Here is a 27,169-nt window from a genome sequence, read left to right as displayed (position 1 = left end):
GCTCGAACTCGCGTCCCCGCGGCGCGCTCCGCGCGGGGTCCTCGCTGCGGGGCTGCCCGCGGCAGACGCCTGATGCGGGCGGGGCGCGGGCGGGGCGCGGACAGCCGAGGCGGCGGGGTCCTGCGGACGGCGGGGTGACATTGCGGGTGCCGGCAGCATGGCGCAGGGGCTGGCGCAGCGCCTGGCCGCCCGCGGGCCGCAGCTCCTCAGCGGTGAGCGCCGGGCACCGGGGCTGCACAGGCAGGGAGGGAGGGATGGACGGACGGACGGGGAGCGGAGCGGAGCGGGGCGGGGGGGGGGACGGGGACGGGGACGGGGCTGGGGCTTCGGCTTCTGCTGGTGGGGAACCGCCCGTTCCTCTCCCGCAGCCGCCCTGGCCTACTCGAAGCCGCGCCTGGCCACGTTCTGGTACTACGCCAAGGTGGAGCTGGCCCCGCCGACCCCCGCCGAGATCCCGCGGGCCGTGGACAGCATGAAGGCCATGGTCCGGGCCTTCCAGAGCGGCCGCCTGGCCCAGCTCACCGTCAAGGTAACGGCGGGAGGTGCGGGCACCGGGACGGGCCCCGGGACGGGCCCCGAGCGCCGAACCGGTGGCCTTTTTCCCCTTGCAGGAGGCGCTGAGGAACGGGCTGGTGGCTACTGAGGTGCTGATGTGGTTTTACATTGGGGAGATCATCGGCAAGGGCGGCCTCATCGGGTACAACGTCTGAAGACTTCCCCATCCCCACGGACCCCCCCTGTAACGGCGATGTGACAATAAAGCCGGGAACCGGTGTCGGGCTCTCCGTGGTCTTTTGTGGCGCTGGGGGCGGGGGGCGGCCCCCAAGGGGTCCCCAGGGACGGCGCTCGGTCCGTGGAGAACCACGCTGGGGAAGGCCCGAGGGCCCGGGTTCCAACCGGGGAGCACAGATGCTTCCGTTGGTTCCCAAACGCGTTTCGTATCGGCCAGCGGGAGCCAGGGAAAAGCCGATACCGGGCTTACGCTGCCCGAAGGCACCGGCTGAGCGTCTTGCAGAAGGGTGGCAGCACCGTCCACCCAGTTCTGCTGGCCTGGGGCACAGCTGGTGCGGCGGCACCTTGGAGGTAAGCGAAGCTGGGCCGTAGGTGTCATCCCAGCTCTCTGCCCTCCGGGATCCACAGCCGTGCGCGTTCCCCACCAGCTCCTGCAGAGCTGGGTGCAAAAACCCGCTGAGATCAGCCAGGAGGTGACGGGGCTTCAGAAAACTTGTTTTCTGCTGTCCTGCCGGGGTAGGACCTAACTGCAGTTATTGTCTCAGAAGATGGGTCCCAGTCCTATTGCTTCTTGTTGGAATGTTGTATCAGCTGCTCCTTTGCTCCTCCTTGCGTTCGGCTCCCTGCTGAACCCACAGCCCCCAGCTTGGCTGCCCCGTGTGCTCTGGAGCGCTCCCTCTTCTCCCCACGGCAGAGCTGACCTTCTCAACGCCTCAGCCCGCCCAGAAGCCCCTTGGACTCCCGACAGGTAGCACAGGTGAGCTCACACGCTTCGCAGTTGGGGACCGGGGGGTCACCGGTGGCATCGATGGAAAGCTCTTCTTTTTTGGTTAAAAAGGTTTCCTGGTGCTGCAGCTGTGGGTAGATGGGGAAGTCGAGGGTAAAAACTTCCCCAGGGAGCCTGTGACAGGAGTAGCAGTGGGACCTGGGCCTCCAGGACTCCCTGTCCTGTGTTCACTTCCCATCGCTGACTTTGCTGCCCCAGGACTTTGCTGTTCCTCGCTCCCCTCTGGGGAGGTGACGCTCTCTTGCAACGGGCCGAAGCCCAGCAAGGGTGAAGGGTGGCCCCACAGACTGCTCCCCCAGGAGCTCATGGCTCCCGGCTGCACCGAGCCGTGGCCCAGCAGATTGATGCTGGTGTGGGGAACCTACCGGGCTGCACAGTGGGGGTCTGCAGCACATCTTCCTTGGTAAGAGACAGACAGAGGGGTCACACGTGGGGCTTAAGGCGTGATCTTGGGTTGCAGGAGCTTTCTGGGCCCAGGAGCCCTTCCCGAAGCACGAGTGCACTTGCTCCTGCTGCAAGCGCTCCCTGCCCCATGTCCCTCGGTCCCAGCCCCTGTGCTCTCTCAGGGTGGGCACTCAGCCCTGGGCCCTGCGCTGCAGCTCCCGGGCCAGTGCTGGCCCCTGGGGGCTGCTGGGCTCCGTCACAAGGAGGATGGGATTGAACTGGACTGGCAGAGCATGGGAGGACTTGGACGGGCTCCAGCTCCTTCCGCGTTACCGACAGAGACAGGAATGATCTCGTTCTCATTTTCCTCCCTGGGAGCCCTCAGGAGGAGCTGCCCCTGCCCTGCACCCACAGCAGCGCCCCGGCAGCAGAGCGAGGTGGGGAGAAATAAGCAGGATAAGCAGAAGCAGCATCTGTAAACCTTGAGGGCTCATCAAGAAGCTTTTCTGTCCTCTTGAGCATCGCAGACACCGTTGCGCTGCTTCTGTGAGGGGCAACCGCCCTTTCTCTCCTCCCCAGGCGCTCCCTCCCTCCGGGTGCTGAGCTTTGAAGGAACCAGGTACTCTATGCTCCCCAAGCAGAGGGTTTATAGCGGCTGCTCATGTGCTGGCAGCGCGGCTTCTCTCAGGGCCGGCGGTGGGCACTTGTTGGCTGTTAACCCCATTCTCGCTGTGCTGCACAAGATGGAGGCGAACCTGCGCTGCGGGGCCGGGGACCGGAGGGAGCTGCCGGGCGAGTGCCACCGCCCTTGCCTTCCTCGCGGAGCGGGCACCGGGCGGGACGCCGACCCGGCCCAGGAGGCAAGCGGGGCGCGGGGCGGGGACGGGCCGACGCCATCGGCCCTCGGTACCTGGGCGCCGCCTCCACTTCGCATCTCCCCGGGCGGCTGGTTTCCTCCCGGGAGCCGGGCCACCCCGGGCAGGCCCCGAGCTGCGCACCGGCCCCGAGGACGGGCGGCCGCGGCTGACCGGAGCGGGGGGGTCCCCGGGCCCCCTGTCAGGGTTGAGGGGCCCTGTCAGGCCGGCCCCGCCTCACCGCCCTCCCGCCGGCCCCGCGCCCTGCATGCGGCCCGGCGCTATGCAGGGGGTTGAGGGGCGGCCTATGCCGTATGCGCGGTCCTGGGCGTCGGCGGCTGGCGCTCGGGCTCGGCATCGCCGCCGCGGTTATGCAGACTGTTGGCGCGCCGCTTATGCAGCAGCCAGGTTCCGGGGCCTGCCCGCCAGGGGCCCCGCGCCTGCATGATCCTCCGCCTTATGAGGGAGGGCGGCGGCGAGAGTTGCGCTATCCAGGGCGGCGGGCTTCGCTGGGGCTCGGGCCCGGGGCTCTGCATATCGCCCAGCGTTATGCCGGGCCAGCACTTGCCGCTCATGGCTTACCCAGCCGCCCGGGCGGCGGGATGGCGGGGCCCCGCAACCTGCATGGTGCCCGCCGTTATGCAGGACCTCTGCCGGCCGGCGAGGCGCTATGCAGGGCGCGGGGCGCAGCCCGGCCCCGCTCTCTGGCTCGTCGCCTCACAGTAAAGATGGCGCACAGCGGTCGGTGGCGCTTCCCTGCCCGGCCCGGCAGCGGCGGCTGGGGCCGCCGGGGGCTGGGGGGGTCCCGGCTGCGGGTGCCGGCCGTGCGGAGCCTGCGGGCCGCCGAGCCGGCGGCGGCGGCTGCAGCGGGCGAAGGGGAGCGCGGCGGCCCGTGCTCCGGCGGGGCGGCGGGAAGCGGGGGAGGCGGGGCAGCGCCGGGCTCCGGCGGCTCCGGCGGCCCCGCGGCCGGGGTGGGACCCGGCTTCGACGCGGCGCTCCAGGTCTCGGCCGCCATCGGCATCAACCTGCGGCGGTTCCGCGCGGCCTGCGGCGCCGAGGCGGGCAGCGGCGAGGTGAGGAGGGGCGGCGGGGCCGGGGAGTGGGGGGGGGAGGTGGCACGGCGAGGGCGGGCGCGGCCCGCGGGTCCCGCTCCGCAGCATCCCCGCTCCGCCCCGGCGGCGCGGCGCGGCGCGGCCCGGCACACCCCCGCCCGGACACACCTCCGGGGCCCGCCGGGCCCGCGCTGCCGCTCCCGCGCCCCTCACAAAGGGCGCGCCCCGCCGCCGGGCCGCGGGAGGGGAGGGGGGTGCCGGGCCGGGCCCCTCCCCGCCGCCCGGGAGCCCGTTATCCCCCGCCCCACTGGTGCGCAGCGCTGCCCGCCGGCGGGGGTGGGATGGGCCGGGGGGCGGCGGCTCCTCCCGCCCGCCGCCGGGGATGCTCGGCGCGGTACCGGCCCCGGGAGGGAGTGGGGGGCCGGGTCCGTGCCCCGGACACCCAGCCAGCCCCGGGGCGAGCACCCAGAGCCCGCTTTTTTTTTTTTTTCTTTTTTTTTTTTTTTCCCCTCCGAGTTGCTCTTCTTCCTGCCTTCGTTTTATTTTATTTTTAAGCCTTTCGAAGGCAGCCAGAGCGGGAGTCTGACAACAGCCCACCTATTGACAGAGCAGGGAAGACATGATGGGGGTGTGTTACTTACTACGAGCTGCCGCCTTCCTCTCCCCCGGTTCTTGCCTTGCAGCGCTTGCGAGCTGCATCCTTGTGCCCACAAGAAAATTCCCCTGGTCCTTTGTGGCAGAAATGCTTAATTTATTTTGAAAGGCTGGTTCTGCCTCTCCTTCTACAGCAGGTTGTCAGCTGTGGAGCGGGTGAGCATATCTTTGTCTATATTTTGCCCAGTTAAAGACCAATTGCTTTGCTTTTCCATCGCTGGCGATACCAGAGTTTACTAAAACGCACAGAAAGATAGTGTTTTCTGGTGTCTTTCGGGCTGGGTGCTGGTGTTTTCTGTTGGGTGCCGTGAAGTGGAGCTCGTCGCTCGCGGCTGAGCTGGAGTAATTCCTGGGCTGCAGCGTTCCAGCTCCAGCAGCTGCGGTGCAGGGAGGAAGGGGGTCACGTTTGCGCTGGTCATGGAAGTGCTTTTAAGGGGTTTAACTCGGCTGCCCGCCAGCATCCCGTTTATCTAATACCGGTGTCTTCAAGTCTTCAAGGCTGTGGCTTAGGATACTTGTACATTTTTCTGTTTGCAACAGAGTAGGTTCAATGGAATTCACCGGGTCCACTTGAAAGATGTTAATACCTCACAAACGCTAGTTTGGTGTCAGAAATGACTGAAATCTGGCTAACCAACCTGACCGCAGAGTTAACAACTCGGGAGGTTTTTAGTGGGGGGAGGCGAGTTGCTTTGTTTCTCTTTTTTTTTTTTTTCTTTTTTTTTTTTTTTCCCCCTAAGATGAGATTGAGTTGTTCGGGGTCTTTTTTTAATTCCAGTTGTCTTAAAGTATATCTTGGCACCTCAAAAAAACTCCGAAATGTCTTTGAGAGATCTTTGTGCCTTTATGGTATCTTTGCACTACAATAAAATAGCTTGAGTACGTTCTTGGTGCTGGCAGATGATGAAGACAGGCTCTTGGATCTCAAAGATTGTACTTCTTATGTCAGTTTTCTATCTAGTTACTAAAGACTTCTGTCCAATAGCAGTACATGCAGTGGGAAGCAGTGATAAACGTTCGTTATGGCTTGGTGTCTGTAGGTTGAGGTTGATCTGAGCACTCGTGGGCAGGGAAGGGGCAGAGTCTGGGTGCTTTTCCCACTCTAAATTTGCAGCCTGTGCCTGCATTCTGGGGTGCGCTCGGGGAGCGGATACGCTCGGCGTTCACATGCGGTTGGCTTGCTGAGTTGGTTTCTTCCCTTTGGTGGTGCTCGAGAAACAAAGCACTTTTGCACTGCAGGACCTGGTTCTCCTGCCCGTTGACCTGTTGTGCAGACGTTATAGTCCCGGTGCAGGCCCCACCATCGCTGCCGGGCAGCAGCAGCTCTTCTCCTGCGGCACGAGTTCTCTGCGGGCGGGAGCGGGGATGTGAGAAGAGCTCTGGCACATTTAGGAAATCGGCGTGCGGGTTCCACCCCATGTCTCTTCAGAGGAGAGGGTCATGTGGCAGCGCTGAAACGGGGACATCCTGGTGCCCCTGTTGTTCCCTGCTTTGGGTGGAGATGTTGTTCTTCTCGAAGGGGGCTTCCAGAAGACCCCTGCTCACTGGGCTTGCTGTGTCCTTGGAGTAACTGCCTGGTGCTCGCTCTGTTCTCTTCCACGAGGCTGAGGGTGAAGCCTGAACACAGTCTCCAGCCGGGTTGGCTTTCTGTAGCGGGCATAAACTTTGAGTTGACGCTGTGAGTTCAGGATCCTGTGGCGGTCAGAGGAAGAAGCTCTGCTCTCTTTTTATGTACCGTTTCTGCTCTGCTTGCTTGTTTTTGTGACCTCTTGGTGGCATGCTGCATTCTGGTGTTCACTTGTGCGAGTACCTGTTGAAATTGTGCATTACCATCAAAATTTGATCTAACCAAAAAGTAGAAGTCTAGAGCAAGCGTTATGCTTGGTCTTTCCTTTGTCTCCTTGGCCGTTTTGTGGTACGTAGCAGACTTTATTTCTCATCTAAAAGGTACCTGCATTCTGGAGTGTCACTGCGTGCTCCCCGGGTTTTGGTGACTTTGTACAAATCCTTGACTTCTGCTGCATCTTGGTGTTTCACTGAGTTATCTCGAAACTGGCTCGCTTTAAGTGAGATATGTTATGATACTTGGTTTTGTCCCCGCAAGAGCTGGGGGGGGACTTTTTGCACAGTAAAGCTAGAACTGTTTAAAACGGTGGTATTTGTACTGTGTGTTATCCTTTCTGCTTGAGGGGAATGGCACTTTAGCAATAAGGGAAACTTGGTTGTGCTTTCTTGATTCGTTATGTCGGTATTTGGTATAAAAGAAGCTTGGCGCGTAGCTGTTAAATATCCGCTATGCCTGTCGGTTCAGAGCTCCCTCCTGTCCCTGAAGTTTAGTTGAAGCTTTGGGATGTAAACGTTGAGAGCGTGTTGGATGCACGTTGACGGTTTACTCCATAAATCTGCATCAGCCTGAAAGTTGCAGAAACTTGCGGTTTGAAATGGAACGTCGTGATGATGATGGTGTCTCTTAGCGCTGCTGTAATTATACATGGATCATAATTTTTTATGAGGTAACTGTTAGCATCTTCGCTGCGCATCGATGGCTGGCGTGTTTTGAAATGGTGCTGGATCCATGTGCTGGGAGGAAGGAGTGGCTTCTGTACTGCCACCACGGTCACGCTTCATCTGGAAGTACAGAGAATGTCTCTTCTCCACGGGCATTAAAATTTTACTTGTTTCAGAATTTCCGCTGCTAGTGTCATGTTGGACGGTCTCTGTAAAGCTTCCTGAGTGTTCAACCTGCGAGGCAGAGCCGTAGAGTCTGTACTGGTAGCTCAGTTCCCGCGTGGGGAAAGAACTGCTCCGAGGTGTTGATGTCAAACAAGGGACGTGCGGTGAAGGCAATGCAGATGGTGGCCCCAGAGATGGAGGGCTCCTTCATGCTGCTTCTGCTTTCCCAAGATTCAGGTGCTCCTTTGTCAGACGTGTGAAAATAAAAGGACATGTTTCAACCATGCGAGTTTCCTGTGTCTGTGATTTGGTCAGCGTCACACAGTACTGGAAACCCTCCGAGGGGTGGCTTTGTGAAGCTTTTTGGCAGAAAGGAGTGAGAAGCTGTTGTCGGTCGATGGAAGGTGGTGCCCCTCGCTCCGCTGATGGCAGTGATGGGTAGGTCAGGCAGTTTCAGAAGCAGCAGCAGCACACGCTGACCAGTTTGCTCTGGGGGCTTTTCCGTGTTACCCTCTCTTCAGCTGGAGAGGTCGTGGGACAGACTCTTGCAGCGGCGTGCTTCACTGCCTGCTTCTGTACTGTCATCAAAGCGCTGAACTACAGATTTTACTGTACAGTGCTTGGAGGAAATGAGGGAAGAGACTGGGTAACTCTTTGAGTCAGTAGCTCGCTTCTCCGCCTCGTCTGACTGCCTTCCAAGGGCGTCCCCACCGAGGCTGCCTCCTCCCAGCCTGTTGAATGTGTGCGGGACAGTGCCGATGGCTTCCACAAGCTTCCACAGCGCTTATCTCCTCGGACACGTGTGCGGCGACACGCTGGTTGCAGCTCTTCCAGCTGCGGTGCCAACACTCGCTGCCCGTACCGCTGTTAAGCACTGAGAATTACGTGGGAAAAGGCTGTCTTATGTGAAGTAAAGCTGTGACAAGGAGGCGTTTTGTTCAGGTTTCAGCTCGATTTGGTTTCAGCGAACAGAAGAACAGAAATGCGGGTAACTTGTCATCAGAGGGAGCTTTCCGGCAGAGGACTTCGTTTCGTTGGTCCAGGTTGCCAACCAGCAAATGTTTGTCACTCCAGCAGCGTCGTCTCCTCTTCTATCTGGCATTTATTGGAAGGCGTCCTCGTCCCCTCTGGTCTCTTGCGAAGTCCAGGCTGGATTGCAGCGAGGTGTTGGTGAAGGGCAGACAAGGGAGCCGCTGGAGAAGAGATGCTGCATCTCAGGTCTCTCTCCAGCGTTGGTGGCCACTGGGCACGGCTTTGGCAAGGAACGCGTGTTCTTGTGAACTACGCAAACGTGATGCTTCTCTGGCAATTGAATCCTTTCGGCTAGTGGCCACACAGCAGAAGCCTCTGGGGTTTTGATGATCTGGCGTTTTACTGAGGGTATTGCAGGTCATTACGGTGAGTCTCCTCAGTGCAGTCTCATGCACTGACGGTGAATCCTTGGACCTTGAGGTGAAGGGATGCCACAAAATTCCCTCAGAGGGGTGACCTGTTTGCCCCCCAAGCCAAGCTACAAGGCATAGTTCGACTTTAATTTCCGTGCTTTGCCAGGCAGTGTACGTTTCCACAGGAGCGAAAGATGAGTTTGCCACCACTAAAGACTTGTTTAACGCATCAATACAGCAGCTTTAGATCACGGCCGTGTGGGTGTAGATGGGTCTGAAGTCTTGCAGCCCGCTCTTTGGTGGGTTGGGCAGCTGTGTTAGTTACATCTACTTTTATTTACCAACAAACTCTAGAAGTCTTTCCTCTCTTCAGTTGTCCCAGTCCAGCTGAAGCCTTGCTTTCTAAACGTCCATTATGGAAGTGTGAGAGAGAGAGATTTGGCTTGCCAGAAGCAGTGTGTTGCCAGTGGTCTCTTAGATGTGGTGCAGGAGCTTTGGTCTGGCTTTTCCCTCGCCGGGCACAAGCTGACTCTTTCTAGGTACTGGTTTGGCTGCCCCTTACTCAGAGGTGGTGTCGAAAGCTTGTTGCGACGAGAATGGGACTGTTCCAGGTGCTCTGAAAAGCCTCCCTCTTCCTTCAGAGGGGAAATTGTAAATCAGTTTCTCATCCAGGATGGAACCGGGACTCTGTGGAAAGCAGAGACCGACTGTGTGTTGTTGGTGGGCCGCTGCTGTAAGTTAGTCTGTTCCGCTGCTCGTGGTTTGGCCAAACAGTGAGAGACTGGCTGTGTCATTACCTCCTAACCTTGGATATTCTCATTCTCCTTCTAGCAGGACTGATCTGCGCGCCCGATAATACTGTCACAATGGGCGTTTTCCACACTGGAGCCCCGTACGGAGCAGCTTGCTCTTTCTAATTCTAAAATGAGGTGTCGTCCAAGGGCCTCTGGAAGCCGCAGCCCTAATCGGGGTTGTATTGTGGTGGTTGGTGGCCGAGGGTCCGGCTGCAGTGCAGTGGCAGCGCTGTATCTCCCAGTGTTCTGGCCTGGGGGCTGTCGAGTGGCAGGGACCTAACCCAGAGCTGTTCCGTGCTCTCGGGACACGCTGTGTGCATCGGTGCTGTTTCCAGGCGAAGCCCCAGCATAGCCTGTGCGTCACTCCCATTCCGAGGTTTCGTCTAATTAAAGGATGAAAGGACAAGTGGACCCTCAGCTGAGCCGGTACATAGCAGTAACCCCAAGTGCCCTGCCACTTATTAGCAACGTCGCATCGCAGGCAGTCGCTTAGGGAGCATCTCCCTCAGCTCGCGGATGACTCTGCTCCCGACACGAGCGCAGAGGGCTCCCGGCCGTCATCTCGGGGTTACTGATTGCCAGCCTCCAAGGATGTTTACTCTGCTGAAAGGAGAGGAGTTTGTTAGATGTTGTGCCGTAGTTACTAAGCAGGCTTCTGAATGAGCTTCTAAAAATAGCTTATCTCTTTCCAAGAGATGAGGTGCTGTATAATTGGGGCCAAGACCAAGACGATGAACAGGAAGAAAAGTAAAGCGTTGTTCAGTGACTCTATTGTAAAATTAAATAAACCTTTGCAGGAGCAGATTGGAACAGCTTTGATGACCGTCCCGTGCCACTTCATGGGCCCGCAGTGGTGCGGGTTATGCTGTTGTTCCCTAGACAGAGATCGGGATGTCAGTCGGTACCTTCAGGATAGTTTCTCATTCAAAGGTGGATTTTGCTCTGAGATCTTTAGTTGGAAATACTTTGAAAAGTAATTTTGCTCAAGAAAGTTGTAATAAGAGATTTGCTCGCAACTTTTCTGTCCTTGCAGTAGCTGGGCTACTTCAGGAAAAGGCTTTCTCCATCGGCTCACAACTTTGGGGTTGAAACCAGCTGAGGTGAGGTCGCGTTCGGGTGGGGGATGTACGGGGAAGCTGCTGCCCGTGGAGAGGTGGCCCCTTGCCTGCTTGGTTGGGCTTTGTGCCTTGCACCGAGGCAAGCCTTCCCTCATCCTTTTGTTTATAATCCCCAGTGACCTTTTCTGTGTTGCATTATTCTTTCACAGGTAAATGAGGTCACGTTCAAAATCATTATGGTTTTTAATCACTCTCCATCTGTCGTGCTTTATAGTCACTTCTGAAAGACTGGAGGGAAGCTGTTCCTGCCTAATTTGCCACAAAAGTGCATTTTGAGGTATGATGGCTGACTGGATGGCTCAGCCTGGCAAATATGGGCTGGGACTTGGTGGCCTTTTCAATCTTCTCTGCCAAGTTGCCAGGCTGCCTTCCCAGGTCGGAGAGCGGCTGCTTTAGGGTCACCGATGCACTCATGAATGTCACCCAGCAAACATGAGTGACGTGTTGGTTGTGCTGCTTGTAGTTGTAAATGAAGCCAAGGGAATCATTTTGTGGAGAGCCTTTTTCCTGTAGCTGCTTCTGGTGAGTGCTTGGTAGGAAAGGAGGGAAAAAAGATCATTCCCAGGATATGGGGCCAAAGCCAGAATGAAGGTATCCCATTGGAAAAGTAAGATAATGGAGCAAGTTAGAAATAATGCAGGTTCCAGGGGAAGTAAAAGACACATACAGCTTTCTTTTCATGAAGAGCCCAAAAAGGCAGAGGGGTGGCTGGAGCCACACGGTGGGTTCTCCTGTGCCCTCAGGCTGGTGTTTGGTTCTGGGCAGAAAACGCGCTTCTGTCGCGTGGTGCCGGTACCTTGGAACACCAAAGTGTCGGCTCGTAGCTTTAACTGCGTGCCTGCTCTCTGTCAGCCCCTTCCCAGCTCTGGTGTTAGACAGGGGGTTATTTTGATTTGCAGTGTGCGAGACTGTGTTTAACATTAGCTGCATCTCTCTCTTTGTGACCGGAGATTGGCAGCTGTTGGCCAACAGCGAGCATTTCACACACGTGTAAGTTGAGCGCCAGTAACTGCTTTTAGTGTAGACTCCCTGAACTTGCCTCTCTGTCCAGGGATGGGCTCTAATTCCGTCTTGTAAATAAGCCTTTCCGTCAGTTACTCTTCCTAAAATTAATTTGTTTGTTTATTTGGTGTTTTAAGTGGCCTGTTGGAAAGGTGACCGGTCCTCGGAGCCGGGCACAGTGGCACCGTGGTGGGGAGGGGGGCTCTGCCTTTGCCGGGTGCTCTGGGGGCACAGCCGGCAGGCACCCCTTGCTCAGCACCCTTCCTGTGCAGCTAACGAACCAAGCACTGGGGAGCTGTTTAATGAGAGCTGGGAGACGTGGAAATGAATTGTTTTATGGAAAGCAGTCGCTGCTGTCTCTGTTCACCAAGCAGTCTGTAGGATTCTCCCACAAGGGGCTGTACGTGTGCTGTAAGAGCCTTCTGCTTGCGGCAGGTTCTGTTTCCTTGGGGGAGATGTGCTCATGCCCAGCAGTCAGCGTTGTTTGGCCCATCTCCGTACCCAGCGTACGCTGTATGCACGTGGTTGTGTGTTTGAAATGCTGCAGTCTCAGGGTTTGGTAGGCTGGGGAGGAGGAGATCGCATGGGGTGAGCGGCTGTTCCCTTTGCATTTCCAAACCCATACGTAGCTTGTTCTTTTTCTGCTGGCGTTCTCAGCGTTCAGACCGTTTCAGCCCAAGTTTGTCCCCGGCGGTGGGGTGCCTTGCTGCCGTGTCCCTGGCAGGCCATGCGGCGCAGCGGTGTTTACATCCCGCACAGCCCACGTGCTGGGGAGCGGCCGCCTCTCGCGCCAGGTTCGTTGCTTTACGATTGGAGTTGAGAAGTGGGAGTTTTTCCCTTCCAGGAAGAGGTCTTGGGGGGTTCTGTGTGGTGCAAGGTTCCTCGGGTAGAAACAATGTGTTTTGCCCTAATTTTTTTTTTCTTTTACCTTGCTTTATCGTTGCTTTTTCTGGTTCTCTCGGCATCGCTGCTGCGGCTGCAGAGAGCAGGTAGGCGGCAGGGGCGTGAGGAAGGGCCGGACCATCCCGCTCCGGCACGGCGCAGGGGTATTTGCTTGCAGCGATTGTGAGCTGCAGCCTAAGTGTGTGTGCATCGTATTTCACTTACTAGAGCGTTATTTGTGTTGAAAACTTGAACGGCCCTCTGCTCAGAGCATTTACTCTACTTGAATCGTTTAATACCGAGGCTCATCAAACAGAAACCAAGCAGAACATTTTGAGAAATAGTTTGTCTTAAGCTTCGTTGCTTTTTATCGACTTTCCTGTACGGGTCTCAGTGCGTGTTGTTTAATTTGTTTAACTGGTTTCAGTAGCCAAGACTTTCTTCCTGGTCTGTCCTGTAAGTCAGTGAATTAGAAATTTCACGTGGAAAGCACAAGGCGGAAAAAAGGCGCTGTTTTGATAAAGTCTTTTATCAGGCCCAAGCTGCATCAGGAAATGGTGTTAGTCCTTTGCACAGCTCACCTTCTCCCGGTTAGTGTGGCACCTTTTTGCTTTCAGGACACCTGAAACCTGCCTTAACGTGAACAGAGTGCCTTTAACATCCTGCCTCTGTCGGGGAAAAAGCTTTACAATAGAAATCGGGTTCTCATCTCTCCTAAAGACAAAGTCTGAAGTGAATTGAAAAAAAACCAACCAACCCAATACAACAGAAGCCACCTTTACTGTAATCCAGAGTCAATTTTTAAGAAAATAGTCCATGAGGTTCCATAGCGTTACCTACGTGGCTACTACTTCCATCGCTCTGCAATGGGACAAGGAGTGCAGGTTGTGGTCCCTTGGAAGAAATGCTGCTTTGGTGGTGGCTTTGCTGGGAGCTGTAGGAGAGGGACACCCTTTGGTGCCACCGAGAGAAAGCTGGTTCTGCCACCGTGCTGGTTTGCAGTGTTTCTGGGTATTTAGTGCTACGACAGGCTGCGGCTCTTGGGCTCCATTTCCCTTCCAGAGGCCATACGCATGGCTGGGGGGTCTTGGGGGAGCAGTGGGAAGCCCCCCCTTGGGGGGAGCTGTCAGAAAGGGCCTGGGGCGAGCCCTGAGGTCATGGTCAAGCTCCAGGATGCTCAGGCAGAATTACAAACCTCAGGTGCTTCTGCTCATCCACAGAGGCTTTTACATGAGCTGGAGGAAGTTAGTCTTGAAACGGAAAAACGCTTCTCTTGCTGGAGTATGGCTTCAGGGTAGTTTGAACACGAGCTTATAAAGCTAGGCCTTTGTGGTTTGATATGAGCGGCAGGTTTTATGCATTAAGGGTTTGTTTCCATACCCACTTGTCCTTTGTTTCCCCATAACTCTTTTTGATCATTCCGTAGCTGTAAACTGTAGCTGCTTCATATGTATATACACAAGTTGTCTTTCCTTTTTAGCAATTGTTGGCTAGAAGAACAAATGCCAGTATGTTATTTGGGGAGGGAAAATCCTCTAGAATCCTTTCACGCTTTGATCATAGCAAAGTTCGTTTTGATGTTAATATCCATGTCTTCAAATTTCCATCGGCTTTCTCATTGCAGGATGAACAGTTTTTAGGTTTTGGTTCAGATGAAGAAGTCAAAGTACGAAGTCCCACCAGGTCCCCCACAGGTACGTTCGAGTCGCAGGGATGGATGTCGACTCTGTATTCTCCTTTGTGATGGCTTTGCTCTGCCCCTTCTGTTCGTTCCATCAAATCCCATCTACCGTAATGGCCAGCCCAGTCTTTGCATTCAACTCAGTTTTGGGCTCTTTACACGTAATCTGTTACGGAACAGGGAAACTTGTAAAAAAACAGAGTAAAAGAGTTATATTGATGAAATCAGTATTTGAAACCTCGTGTTAGCGTTTTGGAGAGGCAGTTATTTTAATAGTAAGGATCTAAAACTGGCTTGAATATTTCACCATCTTTCAATAGACTCATTATTGCCTGTAACTGGAACCTTCCCGTTTTTGGAAACCAAACAAATATAGAACACCAAGGAGCTAAGCTGTTGCGTTTTCAGCTTTCGAGATGTAGGATCAAATCCTGATGGGGCTGCCAGTGAATGAGCTCAGCTGTGACTGAGGTTCTCATCAATAAATGCTCTCACCGCAGCCCTCTGCTCGTCACCACCATGACGCCCTCAGCTGGGCCTTGCCCACAAACTGCTGTGGAGCCCTTGCTAAGGGGGGTTCCAGGGCAGGACGTGGTGCCTCCGGGAGACCCAGAGCTGGAGCAGCTGGATTTGCTGGGTTTACTGGCCTGTCCCTTAGCAGCGCAGATGGATGGTACTGCAGAAGGAACTTGGGTTTTCCTTTCAACTAGCTGTCATCTGCTTTAAAAAAAAATAAAAAATCTTTTACTGTGTTTGAAAGGTGGCACATGCCCTTAAGAATTATTTTTCCCTCTCAACATCAGGTTGATAGTGGCTTTGTGCCATTGCATATATAGCTGTTGTGAAAAGGCAAGCTTGTGTTCTTAAAAGAAATGATCTACTTCGTATTTTATGTGGGAGAAGAGGTTTGTTGGGAAGGTGCTCTTTACGTGTATTGATAGAGCTGTATTTTTATCTTTTGATTAACTGAAATGTCTTGGTAACTTGTACAGGCGGTGTGACTGATGCTGAGTAAATATTTGGGTGACCTGGGTAACGCTGATCTGACACTCGGAGAAATTTAATGTGTTCTCTGCTCCCTCTCAGTTAAATCCAGTCCACGGAAACCTCGTGGGAGGCCCCGGAGCAGTTCTGACCGAAGTTCAGCTGTACTCTCAGACTCTTCATCAGTGTGTTCCCCCTCAAGCAAGTCTGAAACCACGTCCATGGAGAAGGTAAAGAAGAAGGAGTTGAAGAGCGGGGAAAAGAGACGAGGAAGACCTCCGACGCTTACGAGCGTGAAGTTCAAATTGTCACAAGTAAAGGACACGTCGGACGTTCAGAAGGGCAGTAAAGAAGAAAAAGAGAGTCTGAAGAAAATCAAAAGGTCACCATCCACTACATTTCAGCAAGCAACTAAAATCAAGAAATTAAGAACTAGTAAGCTCTCCCCCCTGAAATCTAAATTTAAGCCTGGGGCAAAACTTCAGATCGGGAGGAAGAGCGTTCAGATTGTGCGCAGGAGAGGCAGGCCGCCGTCCTCTGAGCGTGTAAAGACTTCCTCAGCCTTAGTCATGAACTCGCAGCTGGAGAAGCCCCAAAGGATCCGCAAAGAAAAGGATGGCACGCCACCTCCTACGAAGGAAGAGAAAACCGCTGTCAGACAGAGTCCGCGCAGGATTAAGCCTGTCAGGATTATACCTTCCACCAAAAGGACGGATGCTGCCATTGCCAAGCAACTCTTGCAGAGGGCTAAAAAGGGGGCGCAAAAAAAGATCGAGAAAGAAGCGGCCAAACTGCAGGGCAGGAAGGGGAGAACCCAGCTCAAAAATATCCGACAGTTCATCATGCCGGTCGTGAGTGCTATCTCTTCACGGATTATCAAAACACCCAAACGGTTCATTGAGGACGAAGACTACGATCCTCCTATCAAAATATCCAGACTAGAATCCACACCAAACAGCAGGTTCAGCGCTACGTCTTGTGGCTCCAGTGAAAAGTCCAGCGCTGCTTCCCAGCATTCGTCCCAGATGTCTTCGGACTCTTCGCGGTCCAGCAGCCCCAGCGTGGATACCTCTACAGACTCCCAGGCTTCTGAGGAGATGCAGGCGCTCTCTGAAGAGCGGAGCAATACTCCAGAAGTTCATGCACCGCTGCCTGTTTCTCAGTCCCCTGAAAACGACAACAGCGACAGGAGAAACAGAAGATTTTCGATAACGGAACGAAGTTTTGGACAGAGGACTGCTAAGAAGCTGTCAGCCTTACCGAGCGTGCCGCAGCAGCAGTCCTCCTCCTCTCCTCCTCCCCCCTTGCTCACTCCCCCGCCGCCACTGCAGCCCGCCTCCAGCATCTCGGACCATACCCCCTGGCTAATGCCTCCCACCATCCCGCTAGCCTCACCCTTTCTCCCCGCTTCTGCTGCGCCCATGCAAGAGAAACGCAAGTCAATTCTGCGAGAGCCCACGTTCAGGTGGACCTCCCTGAAGCATTCCAGGTCAGAACCGCAGTACTTCTCATCAGCAAAGTATGCCAAAGAGGGGCTCATTCGCAAACCAATATTCGATAACTTCAGACCCCCGCCGCTGACACCGGAGGACGTTGGCTTTGCATCCGGCTTCTCAACGCCAGGAGCTACGGCTCCAGCGCGTCTGTTTTCTCTTCACTCCGGAACCAGGTTTGACATGCACAAGAGGAGTCCCCTGCTGAGGGCACCCAGGTTCACGCCCAGCGAGGCCCACTCCAGGATCTTTGAGTCTGTCACGCTGCCCTCAGCCGTCGGTCGAACCACTACGGGGACCTCCGCAGCGGGTGTCTCCTCTCGGAAGCGGAAGAGGAGGGTGTTCAGCCCAATCCGATCGGAACCCAGATCTCCTTCGCACTCCATGAGGACGAGAAGCGGGAGACTCAGTACCTCTGACCTGACAACTCTCACCCCACAGTCTTCTGTCTCTTCCTCATTAACTAGCATTTCTGTTAGTTCTCTTGCCACTAGTGCCTTAAATTCAACTTTTACTTTTCCTTCCCATTCCCTGACACAGTCTGGGGAATCGGCAGAAAGAAGCCAGAGGCCGAGGAAGCAGACCAGCACTCCGGCAGAGCCTTTCTCCTCCGGTAGCCCCACTCCTCTCTTCCCCTGGTTCACGTCGAGCCCCCAGACAGAGAGAGGCAGAAACAAGGACAGGGCGGCAGAGGAACTCTCCAAAGATAAAGATGCTGACAAAAGCCTGGAGAAGGACAAGAGCAGAGAGAAAGACAGAGAGAGAGAAAAGGAGAACAAACGGGAGTCACGGAAAGAGAAAAGGAGAAAAGGGTCGGAAATTCAGAGTAGCTCTGCTTTGTTTCCTGTAGGTAAAATGCCCAAAGAAAAAGTTGTCAGCGAAGACGTTGCAGCATCATCGTCTGCCAAAAAACCTGCCGGGCGGAAGAAGTCTATGGCACTAGATCCCGCGGCAGAGGTTTCCGCTGCTGCTCTGGCAGATACGGCAGCCATCAAAACCAAAACGTCCAAGAAAGGCAGAGGGGGGTTAGACAAGTCGGATCTGGACCTCAGCCCCGCTGCGCCGTCTCTGGAGAAGGAAAAAGCCTTGCGTCTTTCTGCTCCCTCCTCAAGCACTGTTAAACATTCCGCCTCCTCCATCAGCTCCATGCTGGCTCAAGCGGACAAACTGCCGATGACTGACAAGAGGGTGGCCAGCCTTCTGAAGAAGGCAAAAGCCCAGCTGTACAAGATTGAGAAAAGCAAGTCCCTCAAACAAACAGACCAGCCAAAAGCACAGGTATTCCTTTTTCCAAGGTGGTTTCGTTGTGTTTTTTCGCTAGAGCGCGTCTCATTTTGAACTTGCAGTGAAAGTCACAAGTAGCATTCGTATCCTAAGCGTGAAGAATTAAGGTGCTGAGCTAAGCAGCTGCTAGTGCAACAGATGGCAACCGACCCGAACAGGAGAAGAAGCCCTGGGCAGAAGCTGGGGGGAGAGGGGGCTGCTGTGCCGTCAGCCCAGGGGGGGAGCTGCCTGCATTTGTAGAGCTCAGCACGGCGTAGCTGCTGTGGGCTCCTCTGAATAACTGTGAGCAGAGCGAGCAGCTAGAGCAGTAGCACTCGCCCTGAAAAGCACCATTCTGGCAAACTGCAGGAGTCTTTCTCGGCCTCAGTGTTTCCCGTAGGCCCTTCTCGAGCAGAAAGCTGCCTTCTGAAGATAGAGTTGGTCTGGTCTCTGTCTGTTTTTAACTTCACACGGTGATGATCTGTCGCTTACGGGCGGGAGTAAAATCCATTGGGATTTTGCCTCTGATCAGGGCCGCTGCTTCCTGCCGCTTTCCTCTCTTCTCTCTCCCTTTTCCCTGTTTCTGCAGTCCTCTTTAGCTGCCAGAAAGGTAGGTGAAGTACGCTTTGTGTAAACCTTTACTTTCCTTAATGGCACTAGTGTTGAAAATCACTAGTGCGTGTTCTGAATAGGAGACTCTCAAAGCTGTTGTCTCTGAGATGAAGCGCATGCTTCTGTGTGCCTGGCCTGGTGTGGAAGCAGCCCAGGCCCTCACAATTACCTCTTTGGGGGAGTTCTTTTAGGAGGAGATATTTCGGAATCCTGTGGTGGAAACGTGGAAAATGGTACTAAAATGCTACGTTTCTTATAGCACCTCGATAAACACGAGCCCCTCATCTTAAAGGCCGGCGGCTCCGAAGCTGTCAAACAGCTTCATTTCCTTCTGTCTTCTGCTGGATGAGTTAGCACCAAGTGTTGGTCTAATTCCAGTCGACTCTGGTTTTTGTGATACCGGTGCCTTGATAAGACGCCTTCTTGAGCCCAGTTTGCTGCTTTCCAGTAGCAGGTAGAAATGTACCTTGTAATTCCAAATGAGTAAAGCCTCTTGTTCTTTTGAGTTTATCCTCTCTTGGATAACCGAGGCTTAGAAGGCTGAGAGTCTTTATTTTTATCCCGATTCTTACAAAGCGTGAGCTGAGATGAAGTTTAACTCTTTTTAGGTAGCTTAGAAGTTTCCATTGCATGTTTCTCAGCCTCATCTTCGTACCTTCCTTAGGAATACTGTCTGTTCTTGTGTTCTGAAATCCAGGGGCAAGAGAGCGATTCATCGGAAACATCGGTGCGAGGACCACGGATCAAACACGTTTGCAGGAGAGCAGCTGTTGCGCTGGGCCGCAAGCGAGCGGTGTTTCCTGATGACATGCCCACTCTGAGTGCCTTACCGTGGGAGGAGCGGGAGAAGATACTGTCTTCCATGGGGAATGACGGTGAGTTAAGAGTTTTCGTTTTCATCTGTGGGTTCGTACAGCGTTTGTTGACTGCTTACAACGAGGACTTCAAGTGATTAGCAAGGGAAAGTGTGTTAAACAGGCTCTCCGTTACAGTGCCGCTCGAACAGGGTTAATCCTTTTAACCATCGGTAATCATTATAATGTGTGTTCTGCACTAAACTTCTGCTCTGCTCGGGGCGGGGTGTGCACATGCGTATGCGCGCGTACGTATGTGTGTACATACGCGTATACACGTGCACTCGCGCGCCCCTTGTGTGGCTCTGCAGGTGAACTTACGCTTCATGGAATATATTCCTTTAGCGAAGTAGGTGCCGCTGAAACATTCTTTGAGATCAGTGAATTCACATTCGAAATAATTTTTTTTTTTTGATAGATAAGTCGTCTGTAGCTGGCTCGGAAGAGGCCGAACCTCTGGCTCCACCTATCAAGCCAATTAAGCCGGTGACCAGAAACAAGGCCCAGCAGGAGCCTCCGGTGAAGAAGGGCCGACGCTCCAGGCGCTGTGGGCAGTGCTCGGGCTGCCAGGTTCCGGAGGACTGCGGGGTCTGCACCAACTGCCTGGACAAACCCAAGTTCGGCGGGCGCAACATCAAGAAGCAGTGCTGCAAGTAAGTGTTGGGCTAATCCCTGCGCGGGGTGGGATAGGCACGCCCACACGGCGGGACGGGGAACAGCGGATTTACCCCACAGCACAGGCTCCGAGTGAATTTGCCCTGGGCTGAGGCTGGATCTCAGCAGGGGATTGTAATCAGTTTAAGAGTCAAGACCCTGATTTGAGGTGTGCTCGTTACAAGCTCTTGGAAGTGTTCTGAAACTTCTCCAATCTAAGAAACGGGCATTTTCTTAGAAATGCCCACTAAGATGGGGCATTTACCAGTGAGGCTGTGTTGTTACCTGAGCAGTACTGTCAACCTCAAGATTATGTTCAGAGTATGGAAAAGCAAAGGGAAAATACAGAGGAAAATCAGAAGTTTCTTTTACGTATCTCTGAAGAAGGGAGGCGGGGAAGAAAAGATTGCTTGGAAGAAGGTAGCAGGTGTATCAATAACGGGTTTTTTTCAACTTTTCCTGTTGAATACTTACAGACTGCCCTCTTACCGGCTGCATTTTCCTTCTGATTTCACAACGTGCTCTTTCTTTTTAGAATGAGGAAATGTCAGAATCTACAGTGGATGCCTTCAAAAGCATATCTCCAGAAGCAAGCTAAAGGTAAGCTAAGAGGCTTGGCCCGAGTCTAGCACAAGAGAGAAATTTTCATCGCTTAAATCTTGCTCTTTGTGCTGTCGTTGTGGCTCCACCCGGCTTATAAAAGGTTTAGGCTGCAGCCGGGTGTTAGGGGGGAGCCTGCCCCTCAGGTGGAACCTCTCTCGCAGGGTTGCTGCTCCCGAGGGACACGGGGGCTGAGGAGTGACAGCGCTCGGGCGGCTGCCTCCGCCTCCCCGAGCTTCACCGTACAGAGGCACGGTGACGCTGTGGATCTGCCTTGCTGCAGAAGGGTCTGGCTCGTGGCTCTCTCAGAGCAGGGGCCCAAGTATCAGAACACAAGTTGCAGCATAAGCCAAGGGCGTTCATTTTACCGACAAAATTCTTTATTTTTTTGAGTACCGTTTTTTCTTTTGTACAACAGAATGACAAAATTCTGACATCAAAGTGTCTGCTTCCTGATTTTAAAAAAGCAGCAAATCATTGGAAGTCACACCATTTTGTCCATGTTGCTTTATCGATGCTTCTTCTTCCCAGCTGCCAAAAAGAAAGAGAAGAAGTCGAAGACAAACGAAAAGAAAGAAAGTCATTCTGGAAAGAACCAGCTGGACTCGGGACAGAAACAAGCCCCTCAGCCTGTCGTGTCGAGAGAAGACAGCGCCGTGAAGAAGAGCAGCGAGCCTGCCCGCAAGCCCGTGGAGGAAAAGCAGGAGGACGGGAACCCCTCCGTCCCAGCGCCGGAGCCCAAACAGCTCCCGGCGCCTGGCAGCAGAAAGACGGGGAAGCAGGCGACACAGCCCGTCCCGCTACCGCCGCCCCAGCCACCCAGCTCAGCGCCTCTGAAAAAAGAAGCACCCAAACTTCCCGCTTCTGAGCCTAAGAAAAAGCAGACTCCCCAGCCAGAAATAGGTAAACAGGACTGTTTATCCTCAATAGGTTTGAGTCGTGCTAAGTAACAATATTAATACTGCTAAAAGCTGTTGGATTCTAAAACTGAGAAATGCTTGCTGATCTGGTGAAATTACAGCAGATTATTTTGGAAATTCTGCTTAGACTTGGCCTCCTTTTTATTGAACTACGGTGTATATTGGGGTGGGGAGAAAGATGGACGGCTTTACTGGGCCTTTGGTTGTGTAGCTTTGGCACGCCGCAAGGAGACTGTTCAAGCTGGTGCGGCGCAGTCACACAAGAGGGTGGAAAAATTATAGTCTAAAATTCATCTCACCTTACCCAGCTGATTTTTTTCCCTTCTCTTCTCTGCAGGTGGCTCTTAGTTACTTGAAATACTCATAATTTTTCCCCCCTTCCTAGGCACAGAACAAAGCAAACAGAAAAAAATTGCTCCCCGTCCAACTTTCCCTGTGAAACAGAAACCAAAAGAAAAGGTGAATACTGCTTTTTGTACACAGTCAGTAGGTTTCAGGAACCTGGGACTTCTGTCTGTCTAGAAAGTAGAGCTGTATTACTTAACCCTTGTGCGGATTTATTGGTTCTGTACTTAAAGATGTTAGCTTTTCCCTTGTGGCAGTACGGGGGTACCAAAGTACCTGGCACGTGCCTGAGATTCGGTTCGGATGTTCCCTCAGGCGTGTCCATGGTGGGGGGAGATGGAATTGCTAGCTTGCCCATAAATAGGGAACTATCTTCCTCTCAGAAACTACTCTGGTATGAAAAAAAAATAAAAAAATTATCTTATTTAAATGTGAGAGCGAAGTATGTAGGGACCAATTACACCCGGAGTTGCCCACTGCAGCAAAATAAAAGCTGGCGCTCTGCTGAGAGCTGACAACACGATGTTAGAGGAAAACGCAGCAAATTGAATTAGAAATGTAATTGTGTGTGGAATGCTTTTAAGAAATGGTTAGCGGAAGGGTTGCTCGCTTGCAGCTTTTACACACCGGTTAATGGTGTGACGGTTTGGGGGTTTTGTCTGAGAGTTAATAGAACTGCTGGTTAAGTTTTAATGCTCGGGGTTGGGATTAACGCAGGCTCCTTTGCTTGACCAGGAAAAGCCCCCTCCTATAAGCAAGCCCGAGAGCAGCACGCTGAATCTGCTCAGCCCTCTGACTAACGGGAGCGGTTCCAAGCAAAAGCCACCCACGGATGGAGTCCACAGAATCCGGGTGGATTTCAAGGTAGAGGACAAACTGTTTTAAGTATTTGAATGTTGCCTGGCTGTAGAGACCGGAGCCAGAGTCCCTGCGGAGCGCGGGCAGTGGCTTCTCGGTTTGGGTGTCTGGTACCGTGCAGAGAACCGCAAACAGGAGCCTTCCTAAAGTCACTCGCTTGATTTTTAGAAGCTTGTTATGCCTTTTTTCTCTTATAATTAGAGTACGGGACGAAGAGACACTTAAAGCTTTAAAACCTTAACTGTCAATGTGTGAGGATGAGCAAGAATTTGAGGTTTATGAAGAATTATTCCATTAAGATGGAACTATAAAACCTTACCACAACTTGAGCCAACAAGATTTGGGGAAAATGTTAGTAACTTGTAATTCACAACATTTTGGGTATATCTGGGGTTTTCAACTGATAAATCATGTACTTTTTTGAACAACAGTGTTGAAATAATAAAAATTAATATTTTCCTAAGAATTTTTCAGTCCATCTATAAGTGTCGATACTGGAGACTATAGTGAGATCTCATAAGTGTTTTATACGAATACGGAGTTTTAATAAAGTCTAATTCTTCTGCAGTTTCACTTTCAGTAATAATTGTGCACTCGTGGAAGAACTCTGTCTGGTTCCTTAGGCGCGCTTTCCGTAGCAGGGAGGCGAGCGTATTGTTGAGCTCTGGGCGAGAGCCGCGCTGAGCTGTGACTGTTGCCATACGCGCTCTAAAGCAGAGCCAGGTAGAAGCTGAAGGGATCGCGTTTGAGAGCGCTTAATTGCAGGCACAGGACGTGTAAAGCCGCGGTCAATACGAGCACTGTGTACTGATGTTTACTGCCTTATTCTGCATGGTGACGTCTGCTTTTGTGCTTTCAGGAGGACTGTGAAGTGGAGAATGTTTGGGAGATGGGTGGGTTAGGCATCGTCACCTCGGTACCTATTACTCCCAGGGTGGTCTGTTTTCTCTGTGCCAGCAGTGGACATGTGGAGGTAAAGCATTGTGTTCTGCTGTCGATGACTTAGTTGCAGCACCCTCTTGTTACAAAAAGAAATAAATCAATTAAAAGTATCATGGCCTTAATCCAGAAGGAACTCAAATAATACCTGTAAATCTGTCCTTGCTAAAATTAGTCCCGAGATACTAAAATGCAAGGTATTTAAAATCAGTTTGGAAACTTCTGCGGTGCTTACTGCGGAGCTGAACTGCGTTAGACATAAAGAACAGGCTATTTGGCAGCACCCGCATCTCCCCTTAATTTGGAATCCCACCTCTGACTAAAGCAGGGGCTTTGCTTTCCTTTAACTGGAAATTGAAAAAGGCTGCCCGATGATGCTAACGGGCTTTCCCAGGTGTGTCTGTATCTGCCAAGAGCTGCAAACCATCACTGAAACATCACTGGAAGGATGCTGGTGCTGGATATAAAGAGCGGGATTCGGGCTTAGGATGTGCTAAATGCGTTTCCAGGTCCAGATGGGTGCCTTCTCGGCATCGTACGTTAGCTCTCTAGAAAAGGCTTGGTGGTGATGGGTGAACAATACCTGGGGAAAAGGGGGTGAAGTTCTGCACGCGTCATGGGTTCCCTTGAGGACCATGGAGGTGCAGTGGGGCCTGGAGCCATCCCCTTCGCAGTCAGGTTGCTCGAGGGGACGGACTGTTCTTCTGTCCCCTCTGAGCCGGCGGTGCTCTTGCCTCCAGGACAATTCCTTTTCTAGCATGACCAGCCTCGTAGGGAACACGTAGGAATTAGAAGAGCTTTCACATGGGCCACCTAAGCTGAAGGGAGGGAGAGATGTCTCTCTCCGCTCTGCGTGTCCCCTCCTTCTGCACTACGTCCTTCTCCTGGTGCGGTCGGCTTGTGCCACAGCGAGGGAGGGAGGGAGGGGGATCCTGAGGAGCCCTATGGGCCTTTGCCAGTGCTCAGAACACGTAGATAACAGGTACCAGACTCCCCTCTGCTGCCAGATGCCCAGTCTGGGTAGACCAGCACGTACTGGGTTAGCTGAAGTAGGTGCACAGTGTCCCTCCTAAAACATACCACTAGAGATCCTCGTTCTGTCAGTTGTAAAGCAGAATTCACAGTAGTCCGGAGCGCGAGGGGCTGGCTGGGGACTTCAGAGCAGCTTCTGACTTGCTAAAACCCCCCTCTCCCCCCTGCAGTTTGTGTATTGTCAGGTCTGCTGCGAGCCCTTCCACAAGTTCTGCTTGGAGGAGAGCGAGCGGCCGCTGGAGGACCAGCTGGAGAACTGGTGCTGCCGTCGCTGCAAGTTCTGCCACGTCTGTGGGAGACAGCACCAGGCCACCAAGGTACCCCCAAACCCCCGGGAGACCCCTCTTGCTCTGCAGCCCAGCCAGACAGCGCGCACCGGGGACGCGCGGGGGCTCCGCTGTGGTGGGGAGAAGCCTCTTGGATTGCTTTGGGGCAGCTTCTTCCTCCTCTTGCCCCGAGCCAACACAAACTGGAAACGTCCGGGATTTTGCGTCCCTTCGCGGGACTCTGTTCCAACGCTTTTCCCCTTATTCTCGTAGCAGTTGCTGGAGTGTAACAAGTGCCGAAACAGCTATCACCCCGAGTGCCTGGGCCCAAACTACCCCACAAAACCCACCAAGAAAAAGAAAGTTTGGGTGAGGGACTTTGACTTCTTTTTTGGGTAATTCACTTGTGGACTGAGCGTAACACTGTGGGCAGAGCTCTGCGGTTCCCTCCTGTGCTGCAGTCACTGAGCTTTTTTGGGCAGGGTGCCTGCTGCGCTGGAAGGTGCGTTTGGAAATGGATAACGAGGTGGGCTGTTGGTAAGGTTCTGAACAAACAGGTTTTTTAAAGAGATTGCACCTTATTTAGTTGTAGTAATTCTTCTGATCGCAGTCCCAGATCGTGTAAGCAGCTCTTTAGAATGGGAGCGTTTACCTTGCTAACAAACTCACCAGTTGATATCGGCGTAGAGAGACAATTTGGATTAATCGCTATTTTGCGTCTTTCACGTTTTTGTTCTAAACAAGTGCGAAAGCTTTGCCTGTAGTGTATTCGGTACTGATAGTTTTTAGGTGCTTTCTGCTACAGTCTCCTCAGAGTTGGAAAATTTAAAATAAGACTTCATATCTTAGGTCAGGAGAAAGGCCACAACTACACATGCTGGTTTAGGTGAAGGGAAGGGTGATAATTTCTTGAGTGCAAATTCAAAGGACAGAAAAACTACACTGGGATTTATTTTAATTTTTTTCTTGTCGCGTTATCACCCTCTTACCATAAAGGGAGGGAGCTCATTTCTTTTTAGTGAAAGTCTGGGTATTTGAAACTCTTTATGCTGTCATACAAGCTCTCTGTGCTCATTAAATAATACAGACTAGGAAACGTATCGTTGGGGCTAAAGCACGGAAACCACTGGATAAAAGCGAGTAACTCTTGCCCGCCATGTTCCTTTTCCAGATCTGTACCAAATGTGTCCGCTGCAAGAGCTGTGGATCGACAACACCAGGCAAAGGGTGGGATGCGCAGTGGTCTCACGACTTCTCGCTGTGTCACGATTGTGCCAAACTCTTTGCTAAAGGTACATCAAGTTGTGGCTTTACAGCAGGAGCCTCCTGGGGTGCTGGGGTTGGGTTAGGCAGCGGCGGCGTGGAGTGACAGAGGGCGGTGGGGCAGGGGGCTGGGCACGGCACGGATGGGAACGAGAGCAGGTGTCGGGGGCCAGCAGGAGAGCACAAGCGATGGTTTCTGCAGGAAAGCCAAGCTCTGAGGTTGTGCAGAGGCTAACAAAGGTCACCACCGGTTTAGTGTCACTTTGAGGCTTCCAGAATTTAAGCGCTGTGCCATGTAAAGCAATTGTTACGCACCTGTTGGCCCAGGGTTTCCATTAGCAGTTGAGAAAAAGACGTTTTAAAAGACTTCTGACTTAAAAGCAACAAAATTCCTATTGTGAAGTGGTGGTTCCTTCTTGCATTAGTTACCGTATGTGACACCTTTGAATCTAGGAAGGGCACTCTGGGGAGAAATCACAGGGTAGAAAATCCTGAGCGTTCCACCTAATTTCTGGCTTGTGTGTTGTCTTTGTCCTTTCATTTTACTCCGTGAAGCTAATTGCGGATAGTATTTTGTTAGTCTCACCACCCCCAGAACACGGGCACGCAGTAACGGCGTTCCAGAGTGTAGAGGTTATTTTTGCGGCCGTCGTTTGCAGTGTTGTATAAGTAGATGTAACGGCGTTGGCAGCGTACCGGTGGGACTTTTCAGAGAGCTGCTTCCTTAGCACACCAGCAAGTGACCCCCTGGCCTTTAAGGTGTGTGTGTCAGCTGAACTTCTGACAAAAATCATGTCTTGTCTGCAGGAAATTTTTGTCCTCTTTGTGACAAGTGCTATGATGATGACGACTATGAGAGCAAGATGATGCAGTGCGGGAAATGCGACCGCTGGGTCCACTCCAAATGTGAAAACCTTTCTGGTAAGGCGAATCCTTATCTCCTCAGTACCTAAGAATGCGGGGCAGGGAGGAGACTAACCTAGTTTTGGACCTTTCTACACACCCTCACCTGTTGTAACCTACCTGAAAAATGCCTGTAAACGGCTACAGGTAACCAGTGCTAATATCAGTGACGTCTGAAAGCTCAG

At 53.1% G+C, this 27,169-nt stretch overlaps 2 protein-coding genes across 4 annotated transcripts in view; both read left to right on the top strand.

Annotated features, from left to right (window-relative positions):
• The first annotated feature begins 55 nt into the window (after positions 1-55).
• ATP5MG (ATP synthase membrane subunit g) lies at positions 56-774 on the top strand. The gene is made up of 3 exons (XM_063355260.1): positions 56-212; positions 369-529; positions 612-774. Exons 1-3 carry the CDS (start codon positions 158-160, stop codon positions 708-710), a joined length of 315 nt encoding a protein of 104 aa, XP_063211330.1. The 5' UTR covers positions 56-157; the 3' UTR covers positions 711-774.
• Positions 775-3,470: 2,696 nt separating this feature from the next.
• The window catches only part of KMT2A (lysine methyltransferase 2A), a 46,576-nt gene continuing 22,877 nt past the window's right edge, over positions 3,471-27,169 (top strand). For 2 of the 3 annotated variants that reach the window (XM_063355227.1, XM_063355226.1), the window contains exons 1-14: positions 3,471-3,830; positions 13,942-14,011; positions 15,085-17,753; positions 19,048-19,225; positions 19,623-19,857; positions 20,394-20,458; positions 20,990-21,361; positions 21,764-21,837; positions 22,459-22,587; positions 23,441-23,554; positions 24,723-24,869; positions 25,092-25,187; positions 25,990-26,110; positions 26,889-27,002. In XM_063355227.1, coding sequence (XP_063211297.1) covers positions 3,486-3,830; positions 13,942-14,011; positions 15,085-17,753; positions 19,048-19,225; positions 19,623-19,857; positions 20,394-20,458; positions 20,990-21,361; positions 21,764-21,837; positions 22,459-22,587; positions 23,441-23,554; positions 24,723-24,869; positions 25,092-25,187; positions 25,990-26,110; positions 26,889-27,002 — 4,729 coding nt within the window. In that variant the 5' untranslated portion in view covers positions 3,471-3,485. The remainder of the gene's footprint in view (positions 3,831-13,941; positions 14,012-15,084; positions 17,754-19,047; positions 19,226-19,622; positions 19,858-20,393; positions 20,459-20,989; positions 21,362-21,763; positions 21,838-22,458; positions 22,588-23,440; positions 23,555-24,722; positions 24,870-25,091; positions 25,188-25,989; positions 26,111-26,888; positions 27,003-27,169) is intronic. The other variant, XM_063355228.1, reaches the window with a different exon arrangement.

This window comes from Chroicocephalus ridibundus, chromosome 18 (genome assembly GCF_963924245.1).
Source record: "Chroicocephalus ridibundus chromosome 18, bChrRid1.1, whole genome shotgun sequence".
NCBI lineage: Eukaryota > Metazoa > Chordata > Aves > Charadriiformes > Laridae > Chroicocephalus > Chroicocephalus ridibundus.
This window is presented reverse-complemented; position numbering and strand designations above follow the sequence as displayed.

What these genes read in the sequence shown, in the direction of transcription:
- ATP5MG (XM_063355260.1), top strand. Translation starts at nt 158, where the DNA reads ATGGCGCAGGGGCTGGCGCAGCGCCTGGCCGCCCGCGGGCCGCAGCTC. An exon ending in CGGGCCGCAGCTCCTCAGCG is followed by an intron (nt 213 to 368) that starts GTGAGCGCCGGG and finishes CCTCTCCCGCAG; the next exon opens with CCGCCCTGGCCTACTCGAAG. An exon ending in TGGCCCAGCTCACCGTCAAG is followed by an intron (nt 530 to 611) that starts GTAACGGCGGGA and finishes TTCCCCTTGCAG; the next exon opens with GAGGCGCTGAGGAACGGGCT.